General features: G+C 45.7%; 1 protein-coding gene across 1 annotated transcript in view; it reads left to right on the forward strand.

Moving 5' to 3' along the window:
- Window positions 1–23: 23 nt before the first annotated feature.
- Window positions 24–16,540, forward strand: part of iqsec3b (IQ motif and Sec7 domain ArfGEF 3b) — a 31,679-nt gene continuing 15,162 nt past the window's right edge. The window contains exons 1-6 of the mRNA XM_053426161.1: window positions 24–547; window positions 6,215–6,289; window positions 11,174–11,291; window positions 12,329–12,730; window positions 13,142–13,854; window positions 14,645–14,806. Coding sequence (XP_053282136.1) covers window positions 24–547; window positions 6,215–6,289; window positions 11,174–11,291; window positions 12,329–12,730; window positions 13,142–13,854; window positions 14,645–14,806 — 1,994 coding nt within the window. The remainder of the gene's footprint in view (window positions 548–6,214; window positions 6,290–11,173; window positions 11,292–12,328; window positions 12,731–13,141; window positions 13,855–14,644; window positions 14,807–16,540) is intronic.

The following is a 16,540-nucleotide window of genomic DNA, read 5'->3' on the forward strand; positions in this document are numbered from 1 at the left end:
CTTCCCTCCCCTTGCATTTGGGTATGATGAGCTCCAGCCTGCTCGAAAACCCGGTGCAGGCGATTCTGTACCTACGGGAGCTCACCACCATCGTCCAGAACCAGCAGAGCCTCATCCAGACCCAGCGCGCCCGGATAGAGGAGCTGGACCGGCGGGTGGACGAGCTCATCGGCGAGAACAGGCACCTGATGGACGTCAGGGTCCAGCAGCAGCATCCTTACATCCACCACCACCTCCACCACCATCATCTCCCCGACCCCAGCTTCCTGCATCACCACCATCACCCCCCACATGAGGACCCCGAGCCTGCAGATGCGGGGTCTCTGCCGGAACATGCACCAGCAGCGCAGGTCGAGACCAATCCGGAGGTCCAGCCAGCGCCTCCGCAACCTATGGACCCGGGGGACATGCAGCTGGTACCGGCCGATCCGTCCACGATCTCCCCGGTCGAGAGTGACCCAGAAAACGGCGGAAGTTTCACCAGCTGCCGCTCTTTGGTGCAGATGACCCCCACAACCCTCTGTCGGTCTCTGGCCAAGCAATCTGAGTGAGTTATGGTTCATGGTCATTTATTGTGGTGTGTGTGTCAGTGTGTGTTTGTGTGTGTGTGTGTGTGTGTGTGTGTGTGTGTGTGTGTGTGTGTGTGTGTGTGTGTGTGTGTGTGTGTGTGTGTGTGTGTTTGGCTTAGGAAATACTTATGTTGTGGGCACCTAAATGTATTTACACACTGACATTATGGTGACCTGTCTCTTCATGAGGACAAATAAGTCCCCACAATGTACATCATCAAAATATAGGTTCGAGAGGTTAGAGTAAAGGTTATGGTTATAGGCAAGTAGCGTGATGAAGGCTATGTCTCCAGGATATATTGTAAGTCGATGTAATGTGTGTGTCCAATGGTTTTATATGGTTTTTAGATTTTGTTGAAAACCTCCTATTGTGCTGTATTTTCTGCAGTATTGACCCATGCCCTAAATACCTCCCCTGCCTTGGTTATCATGGCTTATTTTGTATCCATCTCAGCATTTGTGTGGCATTTGTCCAAACCTCAGTGCTTGTGCACGGGCATGTATGTCCTGCAGACTGAGCTGCGTTAAACCAATGTAGAAGGCACATGCAAATATCCAAATGTTACTCTCTGTGTGTGAGAGTGTGTGTCGGCTGAGAACTGTGCCAGAGGAGGAAGAGGTGGATTATTTAAATGAGAAGCTGGATCACGATTACTGGCTCATTACATAACAAACAGCTGTAGGCCTGTATGCAGGAGTGTGTGTGTGTGTGTGTGTGTGTGTGTTCCTGTGTGCGTATGTGCTGGAAATACTCTCACAGCACATTGGTCAATGTCAACTGCAGACAGGAGCAGCTTCACGTGTGAAGATGAGATACCATGTCTCATCACCGTGGCTGTTGGCTTTCATTATTTATTGCATGGGATCTGGGGGGAATTCTCAGGGGAGCAGTGGGTCTCTGAAGTTGCAGCGTTAGATGAGACACACGTGCACACAGTCATAGGCAGAGAGACGTAGACACCCAGCTCAGCAGCAGGGCCTCGTAGTACACCATCACACCACCTAATGAGTGAAAACTACCTTTCTCTCTTTTTCGTGCTCTCAATACCTAAATGTGTGTGTGTATGTGTGTGTATAAGTGTGTGTTCTGCTCATAAGTTGTATCTCAGCAGGAGTCCTGATTGGTCTCTCTGGGACTCCACCTCCAGTGAGGGGAGCAACGCAGAATGAGGAAGAGTTGAGAGGAGCAGAGCAGTGCAGAGGGGGAAACATGCATATTATCAAAAAAAAACAGTTGTTGATATAATTCTTACAACACACAACACCTTCCCTGCTCTGTGTGTGTGTGCGTGTGTGTGCCTGTTGCTCTCCCCTGTTTCTCTGCCTGGAACCTGAGTTGCGCTTGTGCTTTCTAAAGAGCGTACCCTGCGGCAACTATTTGTTAGTCTTTGACGAGAATCATTGTAACACCACTGGTTCCAAATTCAAATTAGTTTACTGGTGAGGAGAAAAAATGACAACAAAGAAATCGTTGTAATAGAAGCTGGTGGCATAAAAACAGAAGACAGCAGCGGCGTCCACCGGTTGATCACTCAGCAGAGCGAGGCCGGGGGTCTATTAAGCGGCCCTTCCTGCTCCTGCGGTTGCTGCTGTGTGTCCTTGAATGCAACCTTACATCCCAACATCCGCATTGATTTTATGGCCACCTTGATAAGACCAGTTGCTTAACACTTAATTTCTTCTTTTGCTTCTGGCATTCCGCGCGTGCAGGTGAAGGTGAGGTGAGGCCTTCACTTGCATTTTGAGAGGATTCTTCTCCCTGACGTCATTGGCTTCTGCGTCCTGTCTGTAGCTGACTGGAGATCAGATCTGCCCTCTACTATTGCTGCTGTCAGTGTGACGTGTGTGTGTCAGCGTGTTTCTGTGTCAGTACATGTGTTGGGTTTTTTGTGCATATGTTTGTAGGTGCATGTGTTAGCCTGCATTAGGTCTTCCAACCATCTTACTTCTTACTGTTTGCATTAATATGCATGTTTATCTTATGCTCTTATAGAGCCCAGCTTTACAGATAAATGACTTGTCATCTCCGGGTCAGCTCAGATTGTGTCTGTGTGGTTGCATCTTTTTCAGCATTGCCAATGCACGTGGATTTGCCTATGGTAGGAGGGTGAGACGGGAGCCTCTCCTCTGCTCATTTCTCTCTCTCCTTCCAGCTGAGCCTCCTATCTGCCCCACTTAGCCCATGGAGCGAACAGTAATCAGCCATTCTCAGGAGAGAGAAAAAGGCAGAGAGATAGAAAGAGAAGGAGAGTGATTCAAGCTCAGTCGTCGTCTTTGATGGAGCCCTCGGAGGTGTCTAGAGAAAGGAGCTGGAGGCTAACATCGGATTGCACCAGTGAAAAGGGAAGGAGGCAGAAAGAGAGGCTTGGGAATAAAGAAAAAAACAGAGAAAGGGTGGCCAAGAGAGAACGGAAGGAGGAGGAGGGGTGGTGGGGGGCTCAGTACACAGGGAGTGAGACAGGTATACAGGGAGAGACGGAAACAGAGATGAGAGACATTTGAAACGGGTGCATTTGGGGTAGCTGTCTCCTCGGTTCATCTGTCTTGCTGGCAGATAAGTAGGTCGGACGGCGCAGGGACAGGCCCGGCGTCCTGTGGCGCAGCCGAAGGTGAACACAATGCACTGACGATGTTTTGAATCCAAACCGAGTTGATCTTGATGCACCCTCCTCCTTTTCCTTCTCACCACTTTCCTTGCACCCTGATTCTGGCCATTGAAACGCATTGCGTTTAGAGTACTCTTACAGAACAGGGAAAAGCAGGGAGATGGTGTGAGGGAGGACGGGGCAGGCAGAGAGGGAACACGGGCCGACAGCAGGAGCCATGTACTGTTAAAATATTCACCTGCTCTCTTTGTAAGCGTTGTTGGAGGCGGATAACTGTATCTGTGCGTCTTGTAGAGGCAGAAGGATGGACCTGCTGAGTGTGTGTGTGTGTGTGTGTGTGTGTGTGTGTGAATGGGGCAGTGGCGGATCTAGGATCTAAATCCGGGGCCGTTCAAGGTCCACAATTTAAACAGGGGCTGCAATTATATGTGCAACAACCATGTAGAAATCCTCCTTAGGTAAGGTGCACTATCCACTTCTAGGGGGAAGACATTCAGCAGAGGACTGGAGACTGTTTTAGAATTTCTTTCATCAAATTTTTTTGTGCTTTCATTTCTATCGCCCAGAATTAGATTGAAATTGTATCTCATTTTAAAGCTGTAGTTTGATAATTGGGGATATTTGCTTTCTTGCCGAGAGTTATTTATTCTTGGTCTGAGACCAGAATCAAAATGTTCTTCTACCCTAAGATGTTTCCTATCAATTATTGATGCAGATACTGTCTCAGAGATTTGGTTCTCCATCTGGTTGCATGGTACAGCCTATGGCTATATGCTTTTCACATTGTTGGATTTGATGTCTGACACATGTGTTCAACTAAATATTGTCCTTCGAAAAAACTCATATTCATAATCTTGTTAGTGTGCAGAGATTCTACCTTGATGTAATTTTCAAGGTGTGCCTTACATTACACAATTCCACAACACACACTGAGGGTGACCTACCACACGTTACTACTGCTCATATAAATGAGACTTGAAGGATTTTGCACAGAGAAGATTCCACCTTGAAGACGAGACAAGAATAACGAGATGCATCAACTCTGAAATGGACTTTTAAATAAGGAATGATTTATTTTTGCAAGCAGCAAATGATTTAAATGAAGAAATAGAGTAATTGAGTTGGAGTCATCTCATGCATGAGACATGTTTTTTAGTATACCACAGAGATTCAAGATCAAGTAGGTGAATAATTCATGTTGAGATATTTACCTGTTGGTAACCTGGAGGTGGAAACACACAACTCTGCATCTGTGAGTTTTAAAAATGTGCCTACAGTAAATGTATGTTGACATGCACGTTTGAAGACTCAGTACTGAATGAAAGACAGAACGTCTCCTGCTTTTTGAGATGAAGAAGGAAGAAACACAACATAAATGCCATGAAATGAAATCTAGAATTGAACATAATTGTTTTTCGAGATACCAGAATCTTTTTTTTTTTAAAGATTCCAAATATAGCGCAACTGGAGTGCATGAGGGCAGCAGGTATTCTGTGACTTGGTCCCCCACCGCTGCTCTCCAAGCTCCGACGCTGAGGTTGTAAACCACGGCACAAGTGCTGCTAAAAGGAGAGCAAATTATTCATGTGTGTGTTTGCGAGTGTGTAAGTGTTGACAATGGTGGAGTAGGCATTACAACAGATGGACGAGTATTACTTATGTAGAAACCTTAGAGTGTTGATTGGTGGTATCCGAACAAAGGTCTGTGTTATTTGGAGTGTGTGGAAGTTGCAGTGAAAAGAAGCCTTGACTGTCAGTGTGAGTCCTGTGCCGACTCCGAACGCCTGTCACTGTAGGTCTGTGTCACGAGCAGTATGCTCCCAGGTCAGGAGACTTACTGTACCATGGCCAAGAAATTCACTGTCAACTAAGTGCTCTCAGCTCATTTTGGTAGGATCTAATGTGACCCATTCGCTCGGACACATGCCTTCAAAAACATTCAGGTCAGGCAGCATCCACACTAACGTTTTCATTTAAAAAGGCATCAACTCCGCTCTGGATACGCCGCCTGTCGGGGGTGCACTTTAGTCTGGACGGGCAGAGTTTGAAGATGTTTGGAAACTACTACTTTGAAGTAGCCCCTCACAAACGCTTGCTGATTGGGTCTTATCGACGTAGCCTTCGCTGATTCGGCAGGCTCCTATCACATGATCCCTCTGGAGGAAAACAGCTGGCCTCAGCCGTTCTGCAGTTATATCCTGCATTTTACACCAACACAAGAGCTATTATTCTCCATGTGTGACGTTTCCACAATGCCTTCCTGTTAACACACACATGGCATGCGTACGTGCGTTTTCGTTGAGTATGGAGGAGGATTAAAGCGAATATGAGGAGGCCAAAATGCTCATATGGACAGAGATTGTTTGCATTTTCAAATGATATGAAGCCTGAGACACTGAGGATTCATCTTAATTCGTCGTCTTCAGTAGTGGAGGGGGTCCAGCCTCCGAAAGCTTAGGGCTTATACACTGAACCCTGTTTTATGTTTTGTTGATATCTTCACTCTAAATTGCTCCACACAAGCGCACCCGCAAAATCCTTAAAATATGAATGTACATGTAAAATGTATGAGAGAGAAACGAGAGAGGCGAACTTAAGAAGAGAAAGAGACAGAATCAGACACAGAGAATACCGATCGGTCCAGATATGTTTCTTGGGGGGAATTCTGCTTAATCACTGCCGATCTGATGATCTGAAAGGGAGACAGGCCCAAACCAGCCCTCACTGACACACAAACATGCAAATGCTCGCACATATATCTAAGCTTTCTCAGCTCTGAATTGACCTACATAGGGTATTTTACCCTGGGATCAGTGCCCCACTGTAAACAGAACTCATGGAAATAATCCAGAGGAATCTAATGAGATGTCTCTACAGGATCTTTTGAGACATTGGACTCAGAGTGAGCATAAGGGGGAATTTGGAAACAAGGCAAACAGCTAGCAGCAGCCAATAATACCCGAATGACAGGGTGTCTTTCCACCTCAGCCTCCTCTCTGCTTACCTCTCCTCCTCCTCTCTGTTCTTCCTCTTCTACAGGAGCGAGATTGTGCTGCATCAGTTTTGCTGCCCCGCCCCTGAACATCCAGAGGCTGACACCACTGGCTCATCTTGGTAAGACGCCCTCAACGACCAATCACAGACACCTATATTCTCAGTCTGTTTGTCTGTTTGTTTGATTACGCAAAAACCAGTGCACAGATTACCACACAACTCGGGAACTGGAGCAGGGGATCACTCTCATTGACATTGAAAGATTTATTTTGTGTCTCATTTTAAAGCAATTGTTTGATATTCTGGGAAACGTGCTTTTTTAGTTTTCTTCCCAAAGAACAAGAAATAAGCCCACCAAAATGTTCAAGTGTTTTTTAATTGGGTTTCACCCGTTACAGCCTGTGGCTCTGCTGTATTACATTGTTGAATTTGATGTCTGACAAATGTCTAAGACTGAAATATTATACTTTGAATGAACTCAGTGTTGATAAAAAGGTGGTTATTTTTCAACCCTCTCCTTTTGCTTGTTGGTTGGTTTGTGTGTTTGTTTGTAAGCAAGATTACGAAAAAACTACTTGAGTCATTGATTTCTCAGGGAACAATTCATTGCTTCATGAACATACACTCCATTGAATACCAATTCTATTTTTCTAGAGGGTTTTACTCTTGCTTCTCTTCGACTCTTCCTTCAGCCATTGAAAAATGTCCATCCCCTCTGTATATTTGCACATGTGTGTCATCTGACCGAGTGATGTCCGCTCCCGTGGCTTTTCTCCATGCTCGTTATCGTGTGTGCTTAGTACACAGCTTGTGGAGTGTTGTGAATTGGTGTATTTATGGACTCGCCGAGCCGGGAGTCACAGTGAGGGAGTTAAATTCTCCGTAACCGACCTATAGCGCTTACAGCCCCAAGGGTAACTCACATATAGAGCGAGAGACAGAGGGGTTGGGGGTTGGAGGCGTGTGGAGGGTAAGTGCATGAACTGAGACCACAACTGTAAAAGTGCCCATGGCAACCCAGCACTACTGACGCAATGGTTATTACTACCATAGTAACCGGAGAATTGAAGTGTTGACTTTGAAAATCCTCTGTCGCCACTTTTTGCCATCTGTTTCAGCGTGGGCAGGGTGGTCTGTTTGTTGTGCGAGTTTGCTCATGCTTTTTATTTCCCTGTGTGTGTGTGTGTGTGTATGTGTGTGTGTATGTGTGTGTGTGAATGCATGACGTTCACTCTGGAGTTGTTTGAATGAGCAGGGCTCTGTTTCCAACGTTGTAAAGTCGATTTTGTCATGTTTCTCTCTGATTACCGTTCGCGTCCTTGCAAAATATCCCCCCATCTTTTAATTCTCTGTGTCCAGTTTTTCTCAGTCTAAAGCTTTTTCTCTCTTTTTTTCTCTACTGTAATATCTTCCCCCCTTTTTTCTACATCCGTCCCCTTTTTATCTATGTGCATCTCTATCCGGTATCTATCTGTTGTAGGACTTTGTCTCTTCTAATCACCTCACCGCAATTATTTCTATCTCGTCACTCTCTGTCAAGTCTCCCTCTGTCATTCTGTACTTATTAATATCCCCAACTGTCGGGCTGGACTCTCTCCCTCTTGCTCCCTCTCCCTGTCTCTCTCTGTCTCTCTCTCTTCCCTCTGATCTGATGACTTCGCTCCTTACACCCACATCAAGTCCCAATTGGATGGGCTAATGGCACAGCGGCAGTGGACAGCCAACTGCGATGATGAGATGTAGAGGAGCCAAGGCTCATTATTATCGTCCTGTAGGAAACTGTGTGTTCTGCCTGGTAGCTGTGAACCAGCACCACCTCTGCACAACCAACCGTCACCTACTGAATCAAGCCTCCCCGGAGATGTCATGAGATCTAGCCTGTAACCTGCCGTGACTTTTCTCACCTCACCCCTTGTGGGAGTGTGTGTGGTGGTACAGTGCTGTGGGCCTCTGTGGGACCTTGAGAGATGCGACTTGACAGATTCTAATTTCACCTCCATAGTGACCTCACTCATGTAGGTGGAGCAGGAGTGTGTGCATAGTGTGTCTGGTATGTGAGCATGCATGTGTGTGTGTGTTGTGTGTGTATTAAAAACAGAGGGAGAGAGAGAGAGAGAGCATATAGCGCCCATATCATTAAAGAGGCTTTTGCTGTCCAGATGCATTAATACCTCAACGCTTGCTTTTAAATCCTCTAATGTATTCTAATGTACTCTAATGTATTCTGATGCAGCGCTGGGGCATGGCAGTGTTTTAATAGAGTTTCTGATAGAGTCGGCCTCCAGCGTGCACTCACCAACACACTCTCACTTTATCCTCCCCGTTTCCTCCCTCTACGTTTCTACCTCGGCCTTTTCCTCTGCTTCCGCTCTCTTTTCATTTTCTCCAGCTTTTACCTCATTTAAAGATACGACCGAGCTTCTCCGGCTCTGTCTCTGACTCGTGGCTGGGGGGACGGAGGATAGTTGCTTTCACAGCAATCAGAGAAAACAAAGAGGAACTTTAGTGAGGCTCTCATTATTTAACCATGAGCAGGCTTTTTATTCTCCCCCAGTCATGTTTGGTCCCCTTCGTGTAAAAATTACCGGAGTAAGCATTATCTGGGCAGAGGAAAAGATTGCACGAGCACAAACCATCGTGCGCACACACATACACAAACTCACTCATAATCGCACACCATTATAAAACCTCTTAGGGTGTGATTATACCTCTACGCTTGTACCACGTCATACCTATAAGCTTTATTTGGCTGAATAAAGGGAGCTGAATGTCCATATTGCCTTTAGTAGAGGTGAGACAAGAAATCTGACGATGATGAAAGATGCTGAAGTTCGACCAAAAGTGGAAAACGTGGTGATGCAGTAAAAAAACACTTTCTGCTGTGTCATTGCGATTATTTGCTTTCTTGGTTCTTACATGGATTTCACAGAATTTCGCTATTGCTGCCCTGCAAAAGAACATTGTTCCATCTGTGGACAGGACCTGGGATTATAAGGGGAGGATGGGGCAGTGAGCACTGGGAGGCGGCATCCTGCACAGATTTAAATCTATTTTGTTTTGACTGTGCTACTTCTTTATTACTGTAATAATTGATTATTATCCGTGGGGTCAGATTTTATTATCCCTCTACTTTTTCTACCGGTCACGTTCGACTCGGGGCATATGACGGCCCGTCTATTATTGTCTTGCATCGCTTCCAGTGTTTTTCTCTTATATAACGTCACAGACTTATCATCCTCTTACGCTGTAATCCGTGCAGCAGAACACGAGAGACAGTCATTTTTATTTCTACGAAGCAGACTCAGACAGTTATACTTTTAATCACGAGTGCCACTGTAATCCAAATCATGTCATTGCCATGGAAACACATCCACTCTTTGGAGTGTGGTGCACACGCCGATGTCCGTGGAGCAAAACATCTGGCAGGACGTTGTTGTTGTGCCAAATGACCACACAAGACAGAGATCTAGATGTGGGTGAATATTCTTTCAAGGCAGGCATTTGATCCAAAACCACTTTCTGTTTGCCACCTACTGCAGCCTCATGTACTTTCTCCTCAGTATCAGAGTGTGTTATCCAGCACAGTAATTGCTTGAGTCTGGGAGCAGATTGTTTCCTAATGATGCGGATTGCAACCACTTGAGTGATGAGTGAGTTTGTTGGTTTATATGATGCTTGTTGTGGCCCGTGTCTATCAAAGACCTCATTCGTATGAATGCATCGACTCATAACTAATGAAAAGCATCAGAGTGGTGATGCATAATCTGTGCGCGTGGTATGCCCTAATCAGCTCATACTAATTTGATACTGTAATGATGCCACTTCATAAGGAGGTGATCATTTATGCCATATGATGACAAATGATTGGTTTCTCTGACTAAGATTGTGTCCCAGTAATCTTATTGGTTTTCATGGTTACATCATTCCTGCCATGTGATCTTAATCATGTTTCAATCTATGTAAGCTTTATGTTGTGTCTATGGTCATGGTATGATGCAGATGACACTTTCTGACTTTCTTGACATCACTTATCATATGACATCATGTAATGGGTCATACTTTTCTGATCAATATAAGCTTCAGATTGTCTCTATTATTTGTGGAGACATCTTGTAAAATGTGATGACCTTTGACCGATCATCTCCAAAGGTTAATCATCTGGAGAACCCTCCCTCCATCCCTCACACACACACACACACACACGCACACACACACACACACACACACACACACACACACACACACACACACACACACACACACACACACACACACACATACACACACACCTCATGGTAGCAAAATGGGGATAATTCAGTAATACAGTTATCTTAATTTAATGTGGATGAGATTAATGAGCTGATCAATAAATCAACTCAGTTGTTCACCCAGGTAGAAAATATAATTCTGCTATAATATTTATATGTTTCAGACGTTTCCTCTATAATTGGTTCTTTTTTGTTAAATGCTATTTGGTTTTATCTATGAACATGAAACACAATATTGCTTTGTATTAAGGAGCCACAAGAAACAAATGTTGGGAACCAATTGATCATTGATTTTTCATTTAGTCTTTTGTTAATGGAAAGAAGCTAAATATTCACTGTATATGCTTCTGTCAGTTTTATATCATCAACGATAGTGTTTAGCCAAAACAAGTCTCTGATTCATCAACCTTGAGTTGTGAGAAAATGTGTTTTGACACCATTTTAATTATTCACAAATTTCAACTGATAAACAAACAATGAAAAAAGTGTTATCTGGGGTGTCAACCTTTCCAAAAAATATTTCATCCTAGTCACATATCCTGAGTTTCAGCCCTGTGACTTGTCACCGGGCACACACAGTCCCCCTCGCCCGGAGCCACTGTAGCCACACATCTGCTGCTTCCCTCATGAACCCCCTCACACTCTGCACAGTTGATGATCTGCCACTGAGATAATGGCAGAGCTTTGAAGGTCAGCGGCGATGACTGATAGCTTTCTCCTCCTATCACCTTGGTAGTGGACAGATGCTGAGCCTGGAGGACGGAACATCCTCCGGTGGCGGACAGGAAGTGGAGGGAACCATGAGGGAGGGACCTAGCGAGTATGAGATCACCCTCGAGAATAAAAACAAGCAGGTGAGTGTTTTTTTTTTTTTTTTTTAAGGTGCATGTGAGGCCCTGCAGGCACGTGATTGGACGGACCCCTCCACCGGTTTAGGTTTGAGGAGGTGATGATGGATGATCACCTGACAATGTGTCTTCCCTCACAAAAGAGATTTCCGTCCAGATCTATTTCGGTCTCTGTTGACTTGACAGAGAGAACCAGCGAATCCGGTGCCGCGGCGACGTGAACACAAAAGATGCTAGGTTGTCATGACAACAGCTAATAACTGCTCCTGGTGATTTCCTTCTTTCTTGGAGCAAACGGCTGAAGGGTCCGGCGCCGCCACTGCCTTCGCTGCTGCAGTGTGCGCACACAAGCACGCATCAGTGTGTGTCCGTTTGCTTTTCTGTTTGCGTTTGCAGACGCACACACACACACACACACACACACACACACACACACACACACCGGCACATGTGCGGCTGTCCTCCTTTTCTCCCTCTCTGTCTCCTCTTCCCTCGCCTCCCACTCTTCCCCCGCTCTCTCTCGTTTTTCCCTCTTGCTGAAAATCTCGGATCTCTGATTCTTCGAGGCTGAGCTGCTGCTGCCAACAAACAAAACAGAAATAGGGTTGTGCGGTTGTTTACTTTTCTATTCAATTTCCCAACAGTAACTTTATCACAGCATGTCCATCCTCCTTCCCATTGTCCTTTAGCCACTAATAGCCGTTGAATGATGATAGATTAAGTTTACTTTGGATCTAATACCATAAATCCTTTCTGGTTTTTAAAGAGTGGGCAGATGAGTAGGGATTCTTCTGAGGAGGGTGTGTGTGGATTTCATGATTCAGGCAAAGCTGGAATTCTTTTTATCTTTTGTTGACATCAGTATAAAACGGTGACATAATATTTGCCTGCTAGTAGATGAATACATATTTTTGTCTGTTGTTTTGTCTGTTGTTTTGTCTGCTGTGTGCTCACTCTTCTAGTGTCTTATCCAAGTTTCAGAGCCTAGTAAACATGTTTTGATACTTAAACTCACTCCCCCTCAATTGCGTCCCTTTCTCCAGATAGAAGAGTTGGAGCAGAAGTACGGAGGCCACCTCATAGCAAGGCGGGCGGCCCGCCGCATCCAGACAGCCTTCCGTCAGTATCAGCTCAGCAAAAACTTCCAGAAGATCCGCAACTCGCTGTCAGAGAGCAAGCTGCCCCGCCGGATCTCCATGCGCCATCCCAGCCCTTCAGGCCGCACCCGGAACGCAACCCAGAGACACAGTTACAGTCTGCACCCAGGAGGAGGACAGATACCTCTGCGCTCCAAAACTCCCCCTCCTCCGCCCTGTCGATCCACCTCTCTGCCCCCGTCTCCTGCGTCGGCCCCATTAGCCGCTCGCTCTCCTGCCCCGACCACAGCTCCACCTCCAATGTCGGCACCCTCACTCACACAGCTGGAGGACTGCTTCAGTGAACAAGTGAGTCTCATCTCATCTTCTGTCTCCCATAAGCTTCACTCTAAATAGGGATGTAAAGTGGTGCAGGAAGTTTCAATAAATTATAAAATATGTCATTATTACAGCAGTCTGGTACTTTGATCCAGACTCAGGTATCTCACAACCTTTGCCCTGACATGATCTGGGGACATTCATGCTGCCCTTTGAATTAATTGTAATAGCTTTGTGGACTTTCTGACCTTTTTACATATTGCCATCATAAGGTTAACATTTTCATTTAGCCAAATAGGCCATGGTTTGCTAAGTAGCCAGCCACCATCCCTGTGCCCCTAGCCACCAGCTGGAATCAGAAACTTTTCCACTCCTCACTCCTGCTCATTGACCTGATTAAATCAGTGTTTTCAAGTGTTTTTCTCATCATCTTATTTGCAGCTGCACTCTTTGGCCCAGTCAATCGATGAGGCCCTTCGTGGTTGGAGCCTATCAGAGGGCGGAGAGGGGAAGGGGCTCCTAATGGACCCAGGGGCACTTCGCGCGGCTGCTGAGAGCGCCTGTCTGCCGCGCAGTGCCAGCTCGTTACTGATGGCCTTCAGGGATGTCACTGTTCACATTGACAGCAATAGCTCCTACACCATCTCCTCTGCCACCACCACCACCACAACCTCGATGGGCAACACCGGTGGGGGAGTGCCGGGCAGTAGAAAAACCTCTTTGGGCGGAATGGCGGGGGGGTTAGATGGCCAGTTTGCAGAGGAACCAGAGTTTCCTGCCCCGCCTCCCATCGAGGAGCTGGAAATGGTCGATCCGGGTTCCAGGAGGGGCTCCACAGCGCCAGGTCCGGGAGGAGGAGGGATGGAGGGGGAGAGCGGCTCAGACAGACTGGGATCCACTTCTAACTCTGCTTCCACCTCCACCTCCACCCAGTCGAACCAGCAGCCTGCACAGATTTACACCCAGTACCAGCAGTACCACTACACTCATCCTCAGCATATCCCCGGGGGGCAGAGCCCTGAGTCCTTGCAGGCCCTGGTCGTCTCTCTGCCCAGGGACCGCTGCCAAGACCCAGCCTCGTGCCGCTCGCCAACCCTGTCCACAGACACACACCGCAAACGCCTCTATCGTATCGGACTCAACCTCTTCAATGTGTGAGTGTGGTGGAAACACACGCACACACACACAAGCACACACTCACACACACTTACTTAGCCTCTCTCTCTTCAGCTCACAGAAAAATTCTAAAATATCACGGCACTTTTCCTCACCCTCTGGCTCAGGGTTCAAAGTACACTTATTACTGTTTGTGTCTAACAAATCTTCAACAGACAGGTAAATTGCTTTAATCAGCTGCACATTAGTTTGCGTGGTCGTTGGGAGGAGCTGCCTTTTCAGAGCCATCTTCTGATGTCATGATGTCAGGATAAAAAAAAAAGAGCTGGAGAGAGAGAAGGGGGGGGGGGGGGGGGCGCAGGAGGAAAAGAGGAAAATAGAGAAAGAAAAAGATGGAGAAGGCAGTTGAAGAAGAAAGGGAGTCAAGGAGGTCATGAACAATTTTGGAGAGACTCTCGGTGACTATAAATAGAATCCACGGTCGGCCTGCACGTATTATTAGTTAATACAAATTAAATGAAATGAACTCATATGCATCAGTGACAGTTGATGTGGTCCAGAAGTCCAGAGCTAACAGCTTTTGCGCATGAGTGCACTCCTCTTTTCCCTCTTTTCTCCTTTCTCTTTGCGCACACACACACATACACACATACAACCACACACACACACGCACTCATTAAAGCACCCTTTCCCTTAAATGAAGTGTAAATCATTTTCTCTGTCACTCAGGCGCCTCACACCTATCTGCTTGAACGCACAAAAATCCTCGCACACGCCCTGTTAACCCTAACACTATCTGCTTCTGTGCTGTTGCTGATCTGCGGGCAGGAACCCAGAAAGAGGCATCCACTTCCTGATCACTCGTGGCTTCGTCCCAGACACGGCCATCGGAGTGGCTCACTTCCTGCTGCAGAGGAAGGGCCTGAGCCGACAGATGATTGGAGAGTTTTTGGGGAACAGCAAGCTGCAATTCAACCGAGATGTCCTCGAGTGAGTCCTATTTTTTTATATATACAGTAACAGATACATCACACACAAAGGTAAATGTGAATTCTAAGTCTAAGTCCTGTAATATGGGCCCAACATTGTTGCAAAACACTGTGTGTCTGTGTGTGTGTGTTTGTGAGTGAATGTTGTACACAAAAATTGTGTAGCTGTGTAACACGCAACTGAGATCTAGCCCAGCAGACACCGGGTATCATCGAATATAAAACAACATCTGACATCACAATGAGGTCCTTGGGGCAAAAAAACTTTTTCAAACTCTAATATCTGCACGCATTTTCAGATTTGTCTAAATGTGCACAAATATCAACGCACTTGCAAATCACTTTACACATTTGCGAATTTTGTACACGTTCACATATATGATTTCACACACATTGATTCTAAACCCACATTTGCAGACTCCTGTACATATTTACAAACTTGATATCACATACTTATCGGGTAGTGTAGGAAGCTCAGTTTTTGTGAAGATGATTATTTAGCTCTAAACAGGAGTTATAAATGTGTATTAATAGCCCTATACATTGTAGCTGTTATCAAATTGTAAACTGCTCCAGTAATGTTGATATATTATTTACTTTCTGGAACACACCTGAACCCAAAATGCAACAACTGAGTAAAAAATACATCACGACAAAATATAATAACATTTGAGTGGCCAGGTGGTGAAACAGTCCTCCTCCACTGTTGTTTGTCCCTTTAGTTCATCAAAAGCTTCATTAATTCATATTCAAATGCTATTAAATTTGATTTATTAAAGAACTTTTTACCAGGTCTTATTAACATGTTTTAGAGTTGCAGATTTGATTGTGTTTTACATAGAAAGGACCACTTGCTGCTTAACTAAATGACTTCCTGGATTTAACATAACATTCTACCCTCAACATTTATTAAGTATTTGTTTCAGAGCCGATGTTAAGGTTAAAAAGAATCAACAGTGACCCAGTTTGGTTTGTTGCTTTTTATTACCAAAAGATGCAACAAGAGAATAGTTGGACTTGCTTTAATGAATCCAAGAATTAAAAAATATCTGGCTATCAGAGCCTAATCACTTTATACACACATGATATCAGACACAGACACACATACAAACCCAGTTGACGTGCAGCACATTCACGACAACAAGCATTCACTCAATGCTTTGACTATATTCGCATCCAACCAGTGTTGACAAAGACCCAGGATAGGGAGGCTTTTTGCTGAGGTTGTTGCTGAGACTCAAGAAATAGGTCACTGCACACACACACCCACACACCCCCACACACACACACACACACACACACACACACACACACACACACACACACACCCCCCCCCCCCCCACACACACACACACACACACACACACACACACACACACACACACACACACACACACACACACACACACACATACACACACACACATGCACGTAAACATACAGTACACTTGCACTTCCCTTCTTGTGCATGCACTTCCTTTATTGCCACAGTCTGTCCTCAGCCTCTCAAGTGCCCCCTCGCTCTTTGCATTTCATTATTTCACCCTCTCATCCCGCTTTCCTTCCTTTTATGCCCCCCCCCCCCCCAACCCCCCCTGTCATCAGACCCTTTCTTCTCCATTAATATTTGCACAAAGAGTGTGTGTGTCCGTGTGCGTGTGTGTGCGTGTGCAAAATGTTGTCTCTATGTGCATCTTCCAGGTCACTGGCTCTGTAAAGGAAGTATGACTGTTAG

Source organism: Pleuronectes platessa, chromosome 7 (assembly GCF_947347685.1).
Source record: "Pleuronectes platessa chromosome 7, fPlePla1.1, whole genome shotgun sequence".
Lineage (NCBI taxonomy): Eukaryota > Metazoa > Chordata > Actinopteri > Pleuronectiformes > Pleuronectidae > Pleuronectes > Pleuronectes platessa.